At 34.4% G+C, this 23,086-nt stretch overlaps 1 protein-coding gene across 3 annotated transcripts in view; it reads left to right on the top strand.

Annotated features, from left to right (window-relative positions):
* The window catches only part of Gsk3b (glycogen synthase kinase 3 beta), a 181,166-nt gene that overhangs the window by 103,567 nt on the left and 54,513 nt on the right, over nt 1–23,086 (top strand). For all 3 annotated transcript variants that reach the window (XM_005386460.2, XM_005386461.2, XM_013515157.1), the window contains exons 4-6: nt 6,605–6,715; nt 14,355–14,485; nt 19,992–20,098. In XM_005386460.2, the coding sequence (XP_005386517.1) occupies nt 6,605–6,715; nt 14,355–14,485; nt 19,992–20,098 (349 nt within the window). The remainder of the gene's footprint in view (nt 1–6,604; nt 6,716–14,354; nt 14,486–19,991; nt 20,099–23,086) is intronic.

Here is a 23,086-nt window from a genome sequence, read left to right as displayed (position 1 = left end):
CCTCACTTTGTCCCTGATCAGTAGGACTATAGATTTGTCAATGTTTTTGATTTTTTTTCCCTCAGTGAGCTTACTTTTGATGTCATTGATTTTTGTTTTTCAATTTTCTTTTAATTCTCTATTTCATTTGTTTATGTTCCCATCCTTACTGTTTTCCTTCCTTTTGCTTGCTGTGGGTTTAGTTCTTTTTCTCCTTCTCCCCCCATCCCCAGGTAACTGGGATTACACATATATGCCACCAAGCCCTGTTAAATTAAGATTGTTGGTTTGAGATTTCTCTTCTTTTTATGCCATTTGTTAAAGGTTCTTAAGTTTCCTTAGCTGACATTACAGGCATGTGCCACCAAACCCTGTTAAAGTTGTTGATTTGAGATTTTTCTTCTTTTTATTTGTCAAAGGTTCTTAAGTTTCCTTAGTCAGTTAAATTTTTCTTACCAGTGAGTATGTGTATGGCTTGGAGACTGCTATCATAACACAGGGAGTTCACATTTACTTGCCACATGTTCAAGCGAGGACTAGTAAATTAGGGTTTTCTCTCATTGCTCCCAAAAAGGCACAGCCTTGGTCACTCATGGTTTCCCAGTCTCCCAGATATGGTTGTGATTTTACTTTAAGTGTGCCTTCCTGAAGCTCTTGGGTAAAAGAGCTTGTTGTTCAGTCGGTGTTTGATCAAAGACTGTGTGCCAGTAATGCTTCTTTACTGTGTTGATGGGTCTGTGTGCAAGTAGAGCAGTCCTTTCAAATCTGCCCCACATCCCGCTCAGACTCCCAGAGTAGATCCAAGCCAGCTCATGCACACATCCTTACTATCTGCAGAGATGACTAAGATCCAAAATAGCCTCCGTTTGGATCTTTCCTTGATTGTCACTGAAAAGCTTCTGGTGGCCTTGCCTGTTCGCTTGGATGATAGACCTGCCACCCTCCTTTCAGTTATTCTCCAAAAGATCTTCATTGTTTTAAAAAATGTCTGTTTTAGGAAGGGAAACAATTCTTTTGGTAGAGTAGAGATCTGCATCTGGAGCAAAGAAAGGGTACCAACCACCTGTCCTCTCTGGATTCCACCACAACCCTAGATTGGAAGCTGTGGTGATCTTCTTGGTTTTGTGTGTCTACAGTTGAGTGCCTGGGTAGAGCTTCCTTAGCATGGAGATGATAGGGTAGTAGGGGGAAGGAACAGCTCTTTGCTTTCCCTTTTCCTCTTTCCAGACTGAATTCTTTGCAAGGAAGTCAACTGTGTGCAGATTACGCCTTGAAAGGGGAAGTTATACACCTATAACTCCTTTTCCTTTAGTAATAGTAGATCTACATAAATTATTTTGGATTTATAAATTTTGCATGAGGGAGTTCTTCCCTATTTATTAATCAGTTTAGTAATTTATTTGTGTCAGTTTGTACATTCGTGTGCATTAATCTTATTGATCAAATTCTTGTGCTTCAGCTATTGGTAGTTCTTAAGCCAGCTCTCATGTTTCTTTAATACATTCCTATCAATGTGAGCTTTTGATTTGTTTTGTTTTTAGCATGTCATCTATTTTGTAGCACTGTAAGACATAATATGTAGATAATTTTTAATTCCTTGCTCTTCACCAATTTTCACTCATCTTTTGCGTGCATATGCACACAATCACTTCATACATGTAATTCGTTGTAATGGCACTGAGTTAGAGGTCAGTGTGTGGTCACTTTTGAGTATGTTAACCTGTTGACTTCCTATAAGGTTGCATGAATTTGGGCTTTCATCAGAATCATATTGTGCATATTAGACATTAACATTTTCTAATACTTAGTTTTCACAGATTGAATTTTCTTGTCCTGTTTGGTAGGTGAAAAATTATAGTTTATTGTGGTTTTATTATATTTCTTTATTATGAGTAAGATTGTACATCTTTTTTTGGTTGCCCATTTGTATGATCATCTGGTTATGACCTTTTCCCATTTCTCTATTAGAATATTGATGTTTTCTTACTGATTTCCGGGAAATCAGTATTTTAAAAATGAAAAAACAAAAACCAGATCAGTGCTTTTGTCACGTCGTTAACAAGAAACTTTTTAGGCCAGGGATATAGCTCAGCGGCACAAGCACCTCCCTGGCAAGCGCAAAGTCATGAGTTCGATTCCCAGTACCAAAAAAATTGAGAATTTTGGTGTTATTTTAAGATACAACAAGGATAAAGCCTGCCTTACTGTATTTTCAGTGCTTTCCTCCATTTTCCATTTGTCCTCCACCTTTCCAAGCAAAAAGATTTCCCTAATCTATACACCTTTATTGTTAAACTGTTCCCTTCTCTTGCCGATCAGTTACACCCATCAAAGGAAAGAAAACTGTTTTGAAGTTCTTTCCCAGCCAAAATTTCTTGACCCAATTCAAAGGAGGATCTCGCCTCCCTGGTGCTATATTAAATGTTTCATTATGATTCGATACATTGCTTTGCATCCTTTGAGGTTTTTAGAATGACAGATATATCCTGATTCTCTAAAACTGGAGCCTAAGCCATTGTGTTTCCTTGACCTCAAAAGTCAAGTGGGCATAAGAGCATCCTCATAGTTTCTGTTTTTCCAGAGATGGGATGAGTTACCCTTGCTATTGTTGTTGAGTTGTTAGGTGAGATCAAAAGTTTGTCAGTTAAGTTTTTTTGTGTATGCTTTCAATGTGGAGTTCGTAAAGGAACGATGATCACTGATTAAAGAATAGTGATAATTGGGGCTGGGGATTTAGCTCAGTGGCACAGCGCTTGCCTGGCAAGCGCAAGGTTGTGAGTTTGATTCCCGGTACCGGAAAAAAAAAACCAAAAACAAAAAAAAGAATAGTGATAATAGTGGTAACTAAGAAAAAGGAGCCATTATAAAACATGCTGCCTAAATGACCCATCATGTAACTTTTTGGAGAGTTTCTAAATAAGATCTACTTTGTATAATAGAAGGTTCTTTTGAAAGAACTTGTAGTGACTTGTTAGCTTGTTTTGGAAGTCCAGTAACAGCTCTTTGAGGTTAGTACTTTCTCGTTATGATAGGGAACTAAGTGTTTTGGGCATCTGAAATCATACTCTTTATGTGTTGCCTTTGATTTTTAAAATTTACAACTGATCTGTGAATTTTGCAAAATTCAGTTGGGTAGTATGAGACAGAGTGCATTAAGAAGAAAGCAGATCTCAAATGTTTCAAAAAATTATAACTGCTGAAATACTGAATCTTGGCCCTTCTTTCTTCTTGAAATATTTGTACCTCTAGCCTCCTGAATTATTATTTTAAGACCCTCCAAATGAAACATATTTTGAAATTGTTAAAATTTAGTTTTCTTGTATATGCTATTTCCTGAGGTTGAGCACTTTCCTCTTAGAGATTATTCCTGTGACTATTTAATTTACATTAAAACATTTGTTAATTTCATGATAACATGTATTTGAACCCCCATATTTCTTCTGTTATAGTAAATTAGAGCATTGACCTTAAAGCAGATGTCATTTTGTTAACTTTCCTTTGCTGTATTCTTCCTTGCTAGTATTATGAATAAAATATGCTGCCTGAACAGGGATATCATGAATACGTCAGATGAGGACTGATCTGTTCAAATTAGAATAGAATTATCTTTACTGATCTGTACACATTCTGCTGCATGAGAAATTTGCATTGTTTTTTATTAGCAGTATCTCAAGTTGACTTCAGTTTTGTCTAGTTATAGCTATCATTTTATTTCCAAATGCATTATTGCCAATTTTGATCTTGAATTGTGTCTGGACTCTCTGTATAATAAACAGATACTTTGATTTCAGTGTAAGGCTCCCTCCCCCCATACCAGGAATTAAACCCACGACCTTGCGCTTGCCAGGCAGGCGCTGTGCCACTGAGCTAAATCCCCAGCCCCTCAGTGTAGGGCTTTATAAAATTCTTATTCAATCTTCCATTTTAAGGCATTCTCCCTACATTTGTGTCAGTCTTAGGCCGTTGTGTTGAAGTCAAAGGTCGTAAACTCTCAGATCTGTTCCGTGGTGTTTGTTTTATTTGATTAGTATAATCTGGTCCTTCCTCCCTCCCTCCCTCCCTTCCTTCCTTCTTTCCGTCCTTCTCTCCCCTTCCTTCTTTTCTTTCCTTTTATCCTTCCTTCCTTTCTCCCTTACCTTACCAGCCCTTGCCCCTTACTGCATTACATGGTTTGCCTACACTGTTATACTTATTATTCCTAGGAGGTGAAATAAACTTTATGAAATAAATTGTAGTCATGTGCTATATATATCTCCAGGTTGTTCATAAATATATCATGATTAACCTTGTCAAATGGTTTATTAAAGATACCTTGCAATTAGCACTTTACAAAAAAATAGCTTTGACATCTATGTTCGCACATTCCTTGAATTCTACTTAAACAGGTCAAATATCCCTTATAGGAAATGCTTTGGACCACAAGTGTTTTAGATTTTGGAATATTTGCATGTGTATCATGAGCTATCTTGGGGAAGATACTCAATTCTAAACATAAAATTTATTTAATTTTTAAATAAAATTTATAGATATAACCTGAGGGTAATTTTATACAAATTATCAGTGCACCTGTGTTTTATTTTAGTTTTGGTTTTGGTTTATCTGTTTTTGAGTCAGAGACTCACTGTGTTGCCCAGATTGACCTCAAACTCCTGAGCCTTTTGCTTCCAACCCCCAAATACCTTGGACTGCAAATACCACCACTCTAATTTGCCCGTCTTTTGACTGTGTTACTTGTCACATGAAGTTAGGTGTAGAATTTTCTGCTTGTGATGTCACGTTGGGAATTTTTTTTCTGTCTTTACTTCTCCTTGAATTACCAACTCCCAGTTCTCTCTTTAACTTTTATGCCCAGAGATTTTGTAATAACAAATTAATTGCTTCATATTTCTTCCTTACTTCCCATCTGGCCATTCTTGAGCCAGAAATAACTGAAAAAGCAGAATAAGATTGTTTTTATTTTTTTGTGTAAGTAGCTTAATGTAATGTTTGCTTAAGAAAAGACTAGTCAACTTATCTCTAATTACAGAAGTGAAGGAAGAGTTTATGGAAATGGATGCCTGAGGTGGAGATAAGTTCATTTTATGATGTAAGCAAGGTTCTTAGGCTGAGGGTATGGGCAAAGAAAGGGGTATTAGAGGAGAACAGAAGAAATGAGGTGCTAGTCTGGAAAGTGAATAAGGCAGATGTGTCGTTTAGTGGTGAGGCAATCGAATTTCTTGATGACTTAAAGCAGGCCAATCAGCACAATTGTAGGTTTCTTTATAGACATCTCTACCTCTTTGTTTTCAGACCTGGACTGTGCAAAAAGCTGATTTTCACCAGAGTTGTACAAAAAACACAAGCTTATTAAAGAGTAATTTTGGTTTTGTAGGTCACGGTCACAACTCCTGCCATTGCAGCACAGAAGCTGCCATTGTGTCTTAGTTACTTCTAGTATCTGGGATAAAATACCTGACATTCTCTGCCTAAAATGCTGCTTTTGCCCGGGGTGGTGGCTCATACCTGTAATCTCATCACTCAAGAGGCTGAGACAGGAGGATTGCCACAAGTTCAAGGCTAGCCTAGGCTATGTAGTGAGTTCAAGGCCAGCCTGAACTGCACCCTGTGTAAATAAATAAAAGCTAGATTCTTCAATACTCAATTCAGATGTCTCTCATATCTGCAACTTACTTTCTGTGGAGTGGAGCTATCTGAAATGCTCAGTAAATTACGAAAAATGGGAACTCTTCACTTCAGTTTGCTAGATAATACAATTTTAAATTATGAGAGCATGAAAATTTGTTTCACTACAGCTTTTCCCACTCAGGAGCCAGTTGTGATTCTCAACTTTGTTTTCTTCTTCAGCCTACCTCATAGTTACTGATTTGTGTGAACAGGGTAAAAGGGAGTACTCTATTCTTTCCTGCTTGGTTAGAGTTCCTTTCTTTTTCTCTCCTGATTTGGGTTGGTGTTGGGCTTGCTCATAATGGATATTTAAATATATGACCTTTTAACAAGCTTGTGAGTATATTGCACTGCCTTACAAGTACTCTTTTTGTTTCAGTTAATAATAGAATACCTGTGGTTGTTCTACTAATTATAGGTGATTGGTAACAATAAAATCTTTTTTGTGGAGGTTAGTGATATTTTGAAGAATTTCTAGTCCAACTCTTCATATTATAGTTGAAGAAACCAAAGCCTAAAGAGAATGACTTGCATACACCAACTGAGCACGGAGATGAGGCTAGAAATCCTTTGCTCAGTTCCCACCCCAATGCTGTCCTTACTGCTGTGCTGCCTTTCCTGAAAGGACGTGAGGATATTGATTCTCAGCCTAGAAAGTGTGCAGTTATATGATAGGAGATACATACTCTAAAGCCATAGTAACCAAAATAGTAGTTTAAATATGATTGGTAATCTTAGAGGTATTGAAATGGCTGTGTTTTTAACATAGGATTGCTATTAATAAGGTATTATGTACTTGTTTTTACTGTTACTGTTATCTTCCAAAGTAATTTTTGTGTAATTAAAATGAAATATTTTTCTTAAAAATCTGAATATGTGGCTGCATAGAAAATTTACTCTAACTTGACTATTTAAAGACTAGTTTCTAATCTGTTTCTGTTTTTTGAATAAATTCTTTCAGAAAGATGAGGTCTACCTTAATCTGGTGCTGGACTACGTTCCAGAAACAGTGTACAGAGTTGCCAGACACTATAGTCGAGCCAAACAGACGCTCCCTGTGATCTATGTCAAGGTATGTAAAAAATGGAACCATTTCCCATTTCAGAAATACTTATCATGAACCAGAGAGAATATTGGTTATATTTTAACCATATTATTTGCATTTAATACTCAGGGAAATAACTGCAAATAAATAGAAATTTTTCAGAGTCATTAGTCATATTAAAGATACTCAGATAAATTGAGGTGAACTTAATCACAGACAGTTATGGATTTTAATTCTGCTAACCATACACCTTTATGTTTCATTTCTAGTATCTTTATTTTGTCACAATCCAAAAGTGAACATATCATATAAATTCACATGAAATTACAGAGTTGCAAACATGCCAGTATGTAAAGTTTCATTGACATTTGTAGATATATTCATTGCATCTATAGCAGAAGTTTAAACTTTGGCAGCTTTAAGCATATAGAGGTATTATTTAATTTATAGTGTATAATATTAGTGCCATCTTGTTTATTTGATAGAACTTATGGTGGAGCAGGTAGGAGTAGCATAATTGTCATTAAAGTGGTAGACATTTAGAAACATTATTAACTATGGCACTGTGAAAATTAGGAGTTAAGTTTGAAAGTTGAGATATCTAAATATTTAAATTTTACTCTTTGTAGAAATTAGAAAATAAAGTGGCATCATTCTCAGTGTCTTGTTTCGTTTTGAAATTTTTCTCAATTGTTATAATTTTAAACTTCATAGTAATAAAATTAATACCAAAGCAGAAACATTTAATAAAAGTTCTTTTAGAACTTTCGGTAACTAGATTATTTTGGTAGGTAGATCAGGACTCTTACTGAATTAAGTGGTAGGGATTAAAAACTGATTCTCGCATCATGGTATTTGGGGTTATCAAAATTTGGTTGAGATTGTAGTTAAATTAACAGCAGTAAGACTAGAAGAGATAGTTTTTGTTTTTTACTGTAAGTGCATACTTTATTCTGGTTTTAGAATAGCAAATCCTATTCTAGATAACTGGCATAGTATTATATCCCTTTGAACTCCCTAAACCTAGAGAAATCCTTGAGTTCTTTGTTTAGAAGGATGACAGTTCGGATCTGCCTATACTGTAGCTTTTATTATTGCCAGTGTAGAGCAGTGACATGTTTATGAAAAGCCCTAAATTTGGTTCCTGAAGACCTAGTTTTGAGGCCCAACATTTCTCCTTACTTATGTTCTTTTAGAAAAGTCATAATCCCGTCTCTTCTTAGGTTCCAATTTTCTATCTACAGTATAGCATAAAATGACTTAACATGTGAGAACATTTGAGGGCTTAAAAGTAGAAGTAATAGAAGGTCTTACGTCATCAAAACATGGCATGTTGAGGACATTGGGGGGGGAATATATATATATATAGTATTACTAGTTTGTTCCCCCTCTTTAATTGGGGAAATAAATCCTAAATGATTACACAATAATCTGATGCCTAATAAAATGTTCTATTTTTCCTCTTACATGCAGAAAAAATTATACAAATAACTATGAAACAAGCAGGTAAAATACTTGTTATAAAAGTAGTTCAGAAGTTAGAAATGTCTTTCTTGATTGGCAAAATCTCCTTCGAAAAGAGAAGGGTATAGTGATTTCTATCAAATTTAGTTAGCTCTTTGTAGATTAGTCTTTTATCTCTATTTTCCAGTACTTCTTAACATATGTCAGATAATTTTCTATTCAACTATTTGTTTTTTAAAGGATCTTTAGTCACTTGAAACATTTGGTTTTATTGTTGATTTCAAACATTTATAAAAGCACAACAAATACAATAATAAACTCTCATGTACCCATCATACAGCTTCAGAGATCAATTTCCAGCCACTTTTGTCTCCTCTGTGCTATTCTCTATTTCCTTTTTTGTTTTGAAGCAAATTACAAATACCGTTTTCTTATGTGTTATAATATGTATACATAGAAGATAGGGCATATGTATGTATATATAATTATAATATGTATATATAATTATAATGCTGTTATACAGATAAATAGTATTTTGTTAGCATCATTAAATACCTGTTTATATTCTATATATCTTACAGTTTCTTTTTAAACTTCTTTGTTTGACTTTGCATCCAGTTAAGGTTTGTATATTATGTATGATTGGTGTGCTTTTAATGTTTCTTTTTTAATCTGTAGATTCTTTCCTCCCCTATACATGTTGTTAAAGAAAGTAGGTTATTTGACTTGTCATTTCCTGGTTTGGATTTCACTGTTTTAGATTTCCGTAGTGGCTCTAACATGTTCCTCTGGTTCCCCTATAATCCTATAAATTGGTAATTAGATAGTTGGTGATTAAGTACATTTTTGATCAGAGTCAAAATTACTTCATAAGTAGTGTTGGGTGCTTTCCCAAGGAAGAACATAATGCCTTTTCTTTTTGTGACATTAATGGCCGCTGATGACCATCACTTACGTTCCTTAATTCATTAAGGGTTATAAAGTGTTGATACTTCAGTGTTACTTCTTTCCAACTTAGAAGGTAGATTGCTTCCACAAAGAGAAACTTGCCTATATTACTTACTTGTACTCTAAGATAAAATTTATATAAAAGACCAGATATTTGATCCCTTCTTTTCATTTACCAAAATATATAATTAGTTCCATAGCATTTTTACAAGTAACCAATCAGGAGTTTTCTTGTTTGTTTATTTAAAGCATATTACATGAGTCTTAATATTGCTTGAATGTTACAGGTTCATCTAATACATTTCTTCTTCTGACTTGGAATCGGTCTTTTCTTTAAGGAGACCTTCTTCTTTCAGTGGGAAATGGTATCAAAAGACTGAGTCTGAATGCTGGAAGTACTAGTTGCTACAAGATACTGTTCTGAGTCTTGTTAGTGAGCAGAGCTAGGAAATACGTGGGTAGTGTTTTCAAGAGTATAATGTATTTACTTTACCCCCAGAGTTACTCCATAAATTCATATTGATACTTTCAATTAAAATTAAAGGTATTTTACTTAATCATGATAATCTTACATCTATATTTGCCTTTCATTTACCCTGAAAATTCCATTTTTCAATGACTGCACTATAATTACTAACTCATTCTACACAACACTTGCTATAGATTGGAGTAATAATACCAGCACCACTTCCTCCAGCTAGTAATTGAAGATTTTTTTTCCAGCTCTTTATCTTCCCTTAAATTCTATTTGGGATGAATAGTCAAGTTTTTCTGTTTTAAAGCAACAGCAAATAATTCCCTTTTGTGTGATTATACCCTGTTAAGTTTTGTTTCATTTTACCTGTATTACTGATTATTTTTAAATATTTTTAAATTTTAAGTTTTACTTGTAAATTAATTTTTTACATACATTGAAAGTAACATCTAGAAAATAAAATCTCTTGAAAGAAGCTTAACTTTCATTTGTATTCATCTCTGTTCCTTTCTCCCAATTAAATATATAAAATTTAAATTTTTAAAGTTCATCCTACCATTTTTAAAATAGCAAATGTGTAACTTTATTCACCCTACACTCTTTTTCTACTTTTAATTAAAAATACATTCTGGAGGTTTATATATGTATATATAATTTATATATGCCTTATTCCTTTTTCATAGTTGCATATTACTCCCATCATATTATTATACCCTAATTTATTCAGCAGTGACCTATTAATGCATGTTTTTTTTTCTTTCAGATCCCACTCCCCTGCACCTCCATTGCAAATAGTGCTGTAGTGAACAGCCTTGTGCACATGTGTTCTGTATTTTTACCAGCATATAGTTAGTTGAGCTAAATCTCTGACATCCTGTATCTGTCTGTCTCTGTGGTTTCTTTTTTTACTATTGTACATACTGAAATTGGTACACACACAGAGAGCTAGCATGTGTTTCTCCCCCTTATGGGAAAAAGAATGATTGTTTTATAAAACCACAGTCGCTGCTATTGGCCATCTGAATTATTCTTTAAGGACACAAATCTACTTTATCCTTAAGAGTCTGGAGAGGTAAAAACGGTGTCTATAATTGATGGGTTTATGATTTGATCTCCTTATTCATTCTACATAATTTTATTGCAATCCTATTACAGTAAAACTTTAGGCTGGGAGGTGGAGATAAAAGTAATAAATATATAGGACTGTTGCCTTTGTAGACCTCACCATCTTGTCTAGTAAGCACTTACTTGACAAATGACAACTGCATTCCTTTGTGATCATTTGCCTTACACTTTCTGCGGGGAATTGAGTATGTTCTGTGGCCACATTTGGAACCTCTTTCTTCACCCCTTTTATATTTGACAATAAAATAGAAATTAAAAATATTTTGAACACTTACTTTTTTGATGAGTGTCCTTCAGAATTAAGTGGGTTTTAAAATGCAGCCCTAAAACAGATGACTAACAAATTATGGTATTGTTACAGACTTACAATTTTTATGTTTCTAAGAACTAGCGTGTTACAGTGTTGCCTGGGCTGGCTTTGACTTCCTGGGCTCTTTTCCGCCTCTCCCATAGGTAGGACTACCGGCATGTGCCACTGTTCCTGGCTTAGACTTTTTTTTAGATTAAGAAGTTCTTAGGTACAAAATCTCAATACGTGAAGAACTAGATTCATTTTTTTAGATAATAAAATTGTTATTCTGTTTTTAACAGCTGCTGTGGCTGAGAGAGGACATTGGACTTGAGTTAATTAGATAGCTTTGTAACTTTTTGGACTGCGCTCATTACTCATTACTTTCCTCACTTCTATCTCACGGAATGATGGCAAGAATTAAACAGATGGATAGAGATGCATTGTAGTTAATGCATGTTAAATCTTTTATATTAAAATGTGTTCATAATATTTGAGTTGAGTTTTTGTTGTTGTGTTTTAGTAACGGGTATTGGATGCAGGGCTTTGTGTGTGCTCGACAAGTGTACTACCACTGAGTACACCGCTTGCCTACAGTTGAGCTGCTGATAATACCATTTTAATTCTTCAGTTGTCCAGCTACTTAAGGATACTGTTTTTGCACCATCATTTACTAGAATAAAAATAAGGCAGAATAATTAAATTGTAATTAAGAGGAGTCCTTACCTATGCCACTGCAGGGTATTACAGATGTGATATTGGCCTAGTTGCCTAATCTGTTCCTGACTTGGTTATTTTATATTTAAAACAGTAATAAAAGTAACACTTACTGTATGAAGTCACCATAAAGAATAAGTGAAATAATGTATGTGAAGCACATGGTGTGGGATACACAGCAAGTTATTTTTATTATTGTTCTTGATATCTTTCTATAGAGTAGAAAAACCTTTCAACTTTCTTAGAAATATACTTTCAAAATGGAACAACACAAAAAGATATAAAATTGCATATTTCATTCTAAATCTTGACTTTTCAAAAAATAAAATGGGAACGTGGATAGAGTAGTCTTTCACATGAAACAATAGTTTTTTAAAAGATGTTAAAACTAACCTCATTTAAAGTCTTGAACTTTTTTTTTTTTTTTTGGTACCAGGAACCAAACTCAGGACCTTGTATTTGCCAGGCAGGTGCTTATGCCACTGAGCTGTATCCTCAGCCCCCAACAGTTTTAAAAGATAACTTTTGCTTTCACTAATTTTTGCTAACATAGGCATTAATACCCTACACAGAGTCAGTAAAATCTCCGTTAGTAAATAAATACCTAAGAACTCAGTCCCAGGAGCTTATTTCTTACTGAAAATGAATAAACTTGTAAGTTTTAGGACAGGTATGTCCAACCCATACCCTGAGACAGGTAGTAATGCAGCCCCACAAGATCATAAACTTATAACGTTTTGTGGTTTTTAGAGTTCTTTTTTGTGACTCAATTGTGCAGTAAGTCAGCAAGGCTGCATGAATAACGATGGAACTCTATGTAGGGGAGAATACAGTGAGTGCTACCTCCACCTTCTGCACCCATCACACATGGGTCAAAACCTGTATCAGATGTAAATGTGTGTGTAAGACACACACATTTGGCAAGTAAAGTGCAGCATTTACCAGTAATAATATTTCACATTGTCTGTAATGTTTGAGCTTGTGAAGATAAGCATTAGTCGTTACTGAGCATGACAGCTCTTCCTTCCACATGGCCCAGACAGATCTAAAGGTTGGACACTCATGCTTTAGGACTTGGGGATTGAGTCTATAAGCTGTGGTACAGTAACAGAATTGCAAAGCTTTAAAAAAAGATACAGGAAGGCTTTAATTCTAATTTAATGGCAGAAGGCTGATATAAGTGAAGATCTTACATACATGTTTTATGCCATACTTCATTAAAGATACACTGAAATCTGGACACTTGCAGTTTTTCATCTTGCATCTAAAAGGCAGGTAGATTTCATGTTGACTTCAGTTAACCCAACTTTTAACAATAGCCCCTAGAGATGGTGCTGTATATCAGTGTTGCATTTGATCTTTAACTCTTTTTATTGTTATATTTTTACCAAAATACTAGTATCTTTGTTTTCAGTTATTTCAAAAATTACTTTTGTGGTATTGATCTTGGGGTAGAGGTCAGAAGGTGAATAGTCAAAAAAATTCAAAACTGAATCAAAACTTGGCATGGAATAAAGTAAAGGTCTAGATATACTTGGTGTATCTTTTCTAGTAATAAAATAGAAAAAAAATTTTCTGAGGTCATGTCAGTAGGCATGCATTTGTTGGTTTTGTTTGGTTGTCTGATTTTGTGTTTGTCTCTTTGCTTCTTTGTTTGTAATGGTGTGGAAATTGAGCCAAAGGGTTTCATACATGCTAGACAAGTGCTGAGCTATATCCCCAGTCCCTTTTCTTTAAAAGAAAACAAAACAAACAGCAAACAAAAACCCTTTAACTTTCCTTTCCTTTCCTTTTCTGTTTTGAGACAGGTTCTTGCTTAGTTGCCCAGCCTAGCCTCAAACTTGCAGACCTCATGCCTCAGCCTCCCAAGTATCTGATTACAGACAAGCATCACTGCACCTAGCTTAGGCATCTTTTAAAATGGCATTTAAAGTCCACCTATTTCTGAAGGATAGTAACAGAAAAGGGGGTGATGCTCCTAACAGGGTTACTGGTATCTTGATAGGTGATTAGATTTTCTCAGTCCACCCGTCAGTTTTCTTAGACCCCTGTATCAGTAACCCTAAAAGCCGATATCTCAGGGACGAAATAATTCTGAAGGTAACTGGAAATTCTTTTTACATTAAGCAATTTGATATAGTAGAAAAAACAATGAGCTTAAAAATAGGAAGACTGGCTTCTGATCCCAGTGTTGTTACTTAATTTGTCAAGATTTGGGATGGCTCTCTGAGCTTTTTATCTGTGTTTTAAATAAAAAGCCCACGTTGTCTAGCTTGAGTTGAGATTTTTTTTTGGTTTTTCTCCTGTACCGGGAACCAAACTCACGACCTTGCGCTTGCCAGGCAGGCGCTTTTGCCGCTGAGCTAAATCCCCAGCCCCAAGTTGAGATGTTAGTAAATGACAGGTTATTAAGCATAGTATAAAGTTTCATTCTTTTAAGGTATTAAAAGTAGTGTAAACATATGGTTAATGATAGCCTAATTAGCTAACTCATACAAAATGACCAGGAATTTGTTTAAGGAAGGTTGAGTATAATAATCACCAGCATTTCACTTGTTCTTTCTGCGAATGTTACTTTATTATGTGCTTAGTGACTTTGATTTGTTTGAAATAGGAAATATTCAGTTAATGTTTATTATTTATTCCAGTTGTATATGTATCAACTGTTCAGAAGTTTAGCCTATATCCATTCCTTTGGAATCTGCCATCGGGATATTAAACCGCAGAACCTCTTGTTGGATCCTGATACAGCTGTATTAAAACTATGTGACTTTGGAAGGTAAATTAACTCTCTTTTTGTCCCCTTCCGTTCCCTTCCCTTCCCACCCCACCCCGCCCCTCCACCTTCCCTTTTTCCTTCCAACTCCCACTCTGCCATATCTTCTTTTTAAATCTTTTCCTTTTTGAATGTCAGTCTAGTCCTTACTCAGGTGGTATAAACTGACACAGTTCCTTGAGAGGACAGTTTTGATAATTTGTCAGAATATTAATATGTTATGCTTTCATCCAAGAGTTTTAACTTATATGAATTATTTACCAAATAGTGTATTTATAGAGATATTTTCATAGCATTGTTTATGAATGTCCATTCATAAGAAAGTGTCCAAATAAATTACGGTATATACAAATGTAATGTTCTGTATACCACCATGAAAAAGAATGATATTGTGAACTACAAGGGAATGGTCTCTAGGAAACAGTAAATGAAAAAAAGCATGGTCAAGACTGTAAATTAAGCTGTCTTTTATTTTGAAAATACAGTGTGACTGTCTGAATTCAAATATATGCATGTATAATATGGCTTATTTCTGAAATATTATATAATAATCCCATGACAATACTTGCTCCTGGAATGGGAAATTTTGGAAATGTTGTTTGGGAAACTTGATTTTTCATCAGTTTTATGTTAGTATCATTTGAATTTGTATTAGGTATATATATTCCTTTTTTAGTAAGAACTAATTTTAAAAAAAATTTATTGCATAATATTATCCTTTTACTTTTAAAATTGACCTCAGGTCAGGAATGTGGTGAAAAGTCTAGTTGCAGTTTCTGCTTTTTTCTTTTCTTCTGTTACCATTATGTAGCCTTTTATACTCAACTTCTTTTCTGTAAAGTTCAAAAAATTGGTTGATTTCTTATACTGATTTCTAGATAATGTACCTTAACTTTGTAATAAAGCCTCATTCTACTCATTTCCATGGTTTTCAACATTTTGTGCCTCTATCATCTCACTTATGAAAATGTTGTCAATACTGTATTCCCAAGTAGGACAAGCAGTTGCCCTGCTACTTCGTGTCTGGTATAATCACCTAGAATAATGCCATGTATCAGCCTTGAAAACTAGAGATAAAAAAAATGCCAGCCCCAATTGCCTTCCCTTACCTGCCTTTACATAATAGCCACAAAGCTAGAGAATAGTGAGGTGCAATCTGTTTAACATTGGCCATTAGCATGGTTACAACCAGTACTTATTTTCTGATTAAGTTTTATTTTGGGGAAACACAGTGTCTCTTCTGCCTCGGACATCTACATAACTTGGGTTGGTTCCAGTTTAATTTTTTATACTTGTAACAGTTCTTATTTTTTAGTTTCACTTTATAAATTACGTATTGACCTGGCATCTATATTCCTACCTCTTTGTAATATATTTAATAAGCCACAGTTTAGATTCGGGGTTTAATACAGAATATATTTTCCATAGACTGTAGAGAGATTCTTTAAAAAGCAAACCAATCTGCTCTATCATAAATTAATTCTTAACCTCACAAGTGTATCCTCCTTCATAGCATCTCTGTCTTACTAATTCCAGTATGCAACTTGCATTGCTATGTTTTTTGTCCTCTGAACTGTAAGAATCAATAAAAAATGTAAATCAAAAATTTCATTTGATGCTTGAAATAAACCACTACCACTTACATCTATAGGAAAAATTACACAAATCAAATATATTTTATCATCATGAAATGTCTTTCCTGCTGAGAATGATCATTTGCTAAGGAGCATAAAAAAACTGAAACAGTAAGTTTATTAGAGTTACTGTACACACAATAATTTCAAAACTGTTTGAGCCCAGACCATTTACTTGGGACATAAAGTTACTTTGTTCTAATAAATTTGAAATACTGATTTCACTTATGTGATAAAAGCTCATTTTTATAAATTCTCTGATAGAAAAGATGTCTCTTTAACATAATTGGTTGGGGCAGATGTCTTAGTTACTGCAGCTTTGTCGGGACATCTGGATGCAAGCCATAACAGCAAGTAGGCTTTGGATGACACAGTAGACTCTTAGTTACTACTGTAGCAGGGGCTTAAACAAAACAGTATTACTTAGGATACAAAATTAGTACACAAAAATCAGTAGATTCCTGTATACCAATAATGACCCACCGAGAAAGAAATCAGGAAAACAGTTCCAGGAACAACTTTTTAAAAAATTAAAATTAACCTAATCAACAAGGTGAAAGACCTATATAATGAAAACTAAAAAACTAAAGAAAAAATTGAAGAGGATGTCATAAAATGGAAAAGGCAACCCATGTTCTTGGATCAGTATAATCAGTACCATTTAAAAAGCCATGTTACTCAAAGAGATCTATAAATTTATTTACTTATTTGGTACCAGGAATCAAACTCAGGACCTTGCACTTGCCAGGCAGGTGCTTGTGCCGCTGAGCTGTATCTCCGGCCCAAGATCTGTAAATTTATTGCAGTCTATTAAAATACCAACAACATTTTTCACAAAACAAAAAAAAATTCTAAAATTCATATGAAACCAGAAGAAATTCAGAATAACCTAGCAATCCTAAACAGAAAGAGCAAAGTAGGAGAGATCACAATGCCAGATTTCAAGTTAGACTACAAAGCTATAGTAACAAAAGCAGCATGGTGCTGCCAGAAAAAAAGACTTGTAAAACAGTGTGATGGAAGACAGAGGAAAAAAACCTCATTCACCTTCAGTCATCTGATTTTTGACAGAGGGGCCAAAAATGCACATTGGAGAAAAGATAGCCTCTTTAACAAATGGTGCTGTTTATCCACTTGCAGATTTAAACTATGTCTCTCACCTTGTACTACTATCAGATTAAAATAGATCAGAGATCTGTATATAAAAAGAGAAACTTTGAAACTACTGGAAAATAACAAAAGGAAACTACTTGAAGCCATAGGCACAGTAAGGAACTTCCTAAACTAAACTCCCAAATAGCACAGGAAATATCAGAAATGAACAAACAGAATTATATCAAATTGAAAAGCTTCTGCACATCAAAGAAAACAACCAACAGAGTGAAAAGACAGCCTACAGGATGGGACAATTATCTAGAATATATAAAGAACTCAAAAAAAATTAGACCCCCTATTGTCCCCCAAATAAAAGACCAGATCAAAAGTCAGGCAACCGAAATGAATACACTTCTCGAAAGAAGTTCAAATGACCAGTACGTACATGAAAAAAGTGTTCATCTTTAGCCATAGGGAAATGCAAATTAGAACATCTGCAAGATTTCTTCTTACCCCAGTCAGAAGGGCTGTCATCAAGAATACAGATACTTGGGCCAGAACGTGAGGAGAAAGGAATCTTTCTACATTGGTGGGAATGTGAACTAGTACAAACACTAGGAAAATCAGTGTGCAGATTCCTAAAAAAAACACTAAGAATAGAAGATTCATTTGATCCACCTATACCTCCTACTGGGTATAAAAAGAATTTTAAAACATCACATTACCGTGACACGTGCATGCCTATGTTTATAGCAGCACAATTGACAAAAGCTAAGCTCAGGAAACAGGATAGGTATCAGTCCTCAGAGGAGTGTATAAAGAAAATGTGGTATATACACATAATGGAATGTTTTCAGCCATAAGAAGACTGAAATCATGTCATTCGCAGGAAAATAAATGGAATTTGAAAGACTGATGCTAAGTGAAATAAGTCAGACACAGGAAGTTACATATTATGTGGTTGCTCTTGTATAAGAAACCTAAAATACAATAAGGAATTAATAAAATAAGGACAGATAGTTAAAAACAGGACAAACTTTCTGGAGTTGAGAAGGAGGAGCAGGCAGGGAGGAGGTAGAGATAATGGAGAGGTGGGAGGCAGTAAGGGAGAAGGGGACAGAGGAATAAAAAATGATCAGGATAGGTCAGTGCATGTACCAATGCCCCAAAACAAATAACACACCTCCCCCATTAACATCACCACACTCAGGACCAAGCCTCCAACATAGGAACCCATGGGGGACAAACTAGATGCAAGTCAGAACAAAGATAAAGATCCTTATGAAGACTAGTAGAACATAATTATTTTGTGGGATTATCTAGCCCTCATTTATCTTTTCTCATGGATAAGAAAAATTCCAAATAATAAAAAAAAATAAAGAGGAATTACTCTCCTGGTAATTCTTCGCTCGCATCAAACAGGTCCTAGAAGTAGCTGAGGCCCTGAAGAAGTAACCCAGAGAAGGGCTAGATGGGCTAAGGAATAAGGCTGTATGTGGCTACTATATTGGACAGGGAGTGACAACAAACCTACAGTATAAGAGAAAGAAGGCACCTCCATCAAATTTTGTATAGGGGAGGTGCATGGGCTACAAAGCTTCTAATACTATAATGTTGACCTCTGGTGAATTTTCTGTGTATATAATGGGAATTTGTTTTGTTATTAAACAGTGTCTTTTTGAAGATGGCCAAGTTCCCTATCAATTATCCTGAAAACTAAGCTTCTTAATTTTTAGGCAGCCTGAAAACAGAGATTAGTATTTTTAATTTATGAATGGTGATTATATGTCAATACTTGCAGATAGTGTTAAAAGTAAACTTAAAAACTAATGATAAAGGAAAATAGATCTTCATGGACTACAAATAAATGGAAGAAATGAAAGCCTAGACTTCAGAGTCTTTGGCTACTCCCATTTATCTTTATGCTGGTTTTCCTGTACCAGTACTTCAAAAATGGTTGGCACTTTTTTTTTAACCTGTTTTGATTCTGTTGTAGATGTATATTTTCTGTATTTATGTGATATTATTGCATCCCAAAATGACTTCTACAGCTGCTTATTAATTTCAGTGTTTTTGGGTTATCTGAAGACACATCTCAAAAGACCTTCATTGTCATTTACTTTGATGTTTAAAATATGTGCCACAAAGTATTTTAGAAGAAAAATGGAACAAAATACACATAAATATACCACAACAGAGATAGAATTTATAGATTGTCGGTCATTTGTACCCTAAAGTTGGTTGTCTTTTAACAGTTTATTGGGTGATAAATTGACCAAAATGTACCAAAAGAAAAATAGATTAACTGTATAAGCTTTGAGATTGCTCTGAGTCAAAAGTTTAATTGTAAAACAGTGGCCAGTTTCATTCCCTTGTAAAGAAACATTTCGAATGAGAAGTACTCATTCTTATATTCCAATCTGCTGTCATATTTTTTAGTGAATCAAGGTACCCCTTAATTTTCTGCCCTTCTGATTCTGGGAACAGAGAAGTAGAAGAAATGCAACATTTAACCTTTTGTGACTTCTTACCTCTTTTTCCTTAAATAATAATCAACAGACTCTTTCTTTGAAAAATTATCATTATTTTGCATAGTGATGTTTCTAATATTTGTATTTCTTTGGTCAAAGATAGTTATGGTTCTTTTTTTTTTTTTTGTCTGTTTCATGATTGGAATGATACAAAGCTCAGATAAATATTTGGTATTATGAGTAATAACAGTAAAGTTTCCTTTAAGGTTTAAATTTAAAGACTCTGCTTTTTATTTTTATTTTTATCAGTGCAAAGCAGCTGGTCCGAGGAGAACCCAATGTTTCATATATCTGTTCTCGGTACTATAGGGCACCAGAGTTGATCTTTGGAGCCACTGATTATACCTCTAGCATAGGTAAGTACTAAATTTGAATATAATGTTTATCATTACTACTTGCAGCTTGGTTTTAGTAATTCGTTGTTAGTAATCTATACTTCACTGCCACAGAATGAAGGATTTGCCGTGTAATATTGCAAAAAATATGCAGTTTTTTGGTTGTTGGTTTGGTTTTTTTTAAAATTTCAACTTTTATAATTTCAAGTGTAAGACTCTAAAGTCTCTTATGTTTATTAACTTTTTAAAAATACTCTTGAAATATCTACTTCTCAATTTGATTTGATTGCCAGTTAGAAAATTTGTGCATTAGTAATGTTATTTCATTAAATTAATAATGAACATGATAGGGAAACTGTATTGTTGAAATCCTGCCATACTGTGTTGTAAGTCAGAGTAGATCTTTACTAGCTCACTGGAGGTGCTTAGTGATAGGAGTTGTTGTGGTCTTCATTGACTATCTTTTCTTTACCATTTTAGCATGCTCAGATGAAAAGAAAGCTAAGAAACAAAGAGCAAGTTATATATTGTTTCTCAAGAGAATTTGTTAGTCCAGAAATAGAGACAAAGGCGTACAGATACCAGACATACAAATCAAAAAACCCAGAAACTAGAAACTTTAAAAAAAAAAAAAAACTTGGGCCAGTTTTTGTTTTTCTGATAAAAATAGAAATTATCTGATATGAACAAACACTCTTTAAACAGACACATATTACTGTTTTTGTTTTGTCCTAGAAGAGTATCCCAAAGCACATACCATGCCAAAGGGCTGGCAGTTCTACTCACCATTTCTTTCATAAAGTCAGTGCAATTTACGCAGTAAAAAAGGCATATTATTGTGAAATAGGTTTAACCTGTAGGCCCTCTAAAAATGTCCAAAGAACCTAGGGGCTCTGCAAACTATACTTTGATAATTAGTGCACAATAGTAGAGGGAGTATCATTACATGTGTATGTGACATTGATTCTTATCATGCCTATGTTATGTGGTATACGTTAATGGGAAAGTGAGAAATGATACAGAGAGTACTTTGCCTGGGGTCGATTTCCATATTTACTGCTACTTAGCTGAGCTGTAAAATAGAAGTTATTAACAGTTCTGCCTTTCTTAGTGTCTGTGAGGAGTAAATAAAATGTTAATGAGTGGTATCCTTTTGTGATATTTGATAACTTAACCTACCCAAGAGCAAATTTCAGCCCATGTCTTTAGGAATATCACTGCTTTATATTTTATTTAAATATTAGGTATTACCTACAGACAACATATTGGGCTGAATTGTATCAGAATCACTTAAAAGAAAGGCGGTTTAATTCATCAAAAAGTCACAACCATATCATCTGACACACTGAGGAATATTTATAGAAATTTAAGATGTCTGAACCCTGTCAAGGGTAGATTTGATCTCTCTTTAGACTAAGAATGCTTGCCACTTAAGACTGTAAGATTTCTGGGGCTGGGGATTTAGCTCAGCGGCAAAAGCGCCTGCCTGGCAAGCGCAAGGTCGTGAGTTCGGTTCCCGGTACCGGAGAAAAACCAAAAAAAAAAAAAAGACTAAGATTTCTAAATATAGGGGTGGGGGATTATTTGAGAATATACTAATACAGGTACATTGTTAAAATGTTTTTAGTTAATAATGTTTGTAAGAGCCACATCCTAGATTATTGTCATTTGGATATAATCCGAGTTGCTTCTGATTATATTTTCTACCTGAGAAATGGCATAATGAAAACCAAAGGCATCTTTAGGACAGGGGATTAAACTAGGGCCCTTGATGTTTTTTGTTGTTGTTTTCTGTGAAGTGAGACAGTTACTAAAGATAATGATATCTGATTGGGGATTAAGAATATGTTTCAGACCTAGTGCTCTGCTACTCAGTAACTTTACCTTTGGCAAGTGATTTAACTTTATCCTGCTGTAATTTTGTAATCTGTGAAGTAAGTATTTTAAACTAGATGGTCTTAAAACAGAATTCTATTTTGGCTTAAACTCCAAATAATTAAAATTCTTTGGGCCAGAGCATTACTGTATTGGTAAACCTCCTTCTTAGGTGAAATTTTATTCTTTTTGGGGAGTTTCATCATTTTGTCTTACAAAATAAGAATAGATTTTGGTATCTCCCAGAAGAGGAATAAGAAATACCTTGTTTTTAATAATTTGCTGATTTAGTTTGAATTGAAGGGCAGTTGATAAGAGTTATAACCTAAATCTTTGGACTGTTAATCATCTGTAGCTGCTAGGAAATGGTGTTCCTTGATGTTTTACTCCTTGTCTTGCTTATTTATAGCTGAAAGGCAACTACAAAGGAAAACATTCATTGTTGTCTTTCTGAGAAGGTAGTTTAATTGCTCCCTACTAATTGTAATTTAATTTAATTTTTCCAACTTTGTCTTCTGAGATGAGTTGTTCTATATTAAAGTGGAAAGAAGTGGGTGCATAGTACCTTCTGTCTGATTAGTTAGGTGTAGGTACCTTAAAACTTGAATTAAAACATTTAGTGAGAGAATATAGTTTTCAGTTTTCCACTTGACTGTAAGAGTAGTACTGCTTTTGGTTTTAAATGAAATAAATAGCCCAGTAGGTTTTCATATTTGCCTTACTTTAGCAGTTTTCTTATTATATCAAGGACTTTCTTGGTCTGTGTTGCAGAATAAATGTCTTGTTATCATTACTTACAGAAAAAAATCTAGAGTTTGCTTAAATGAATTATTCTGTGTCATTTTTCTAGGCCAGTAAAAGTAGTTATTGATTTTTAAATCTGTCTTAATACATCTTACCTTCAGATTCTAAATTATTATTATATCTACTATATCATTCACTAATTATTTTGCTTACCTCTTGGTCAGTGGGAAAATTTAGCAATGTTTTATGTTCACCTCCCTGAAGGACTTCAGAGTTGGTGCATACAAAGCCCAGAAATCTCAGAAATCTTAAAAGTGAGAAGTGACTTGCTTGCAGAAAATCTTAACAGGCTTACATAAGATGGCCATGTATAATGTATCTTCAGATACT

The sequence above is a fragment of the Chinchilla lanigera genome, unplaced genomic scaffold (assembly GCF_000276665.1).
Source record: "Chinchilla lanigera isolate Chin_1 unplaced genomic scaffold, ChiLan1.0 scaffold00026, whole genome shotgun sequence".
NCBI classification, from domain to species: domain Eukaryota; kingdom Metazoa; phylum Chordata; class Mammalia; order Rodentia; family Chinchillidae; genus Chinchilla; species Chinchilla lanigera.
Note: the sequence above shows the minus strand (reverse complement) of the source record. Positions and strands in the feature narration are given on the sequence as shown.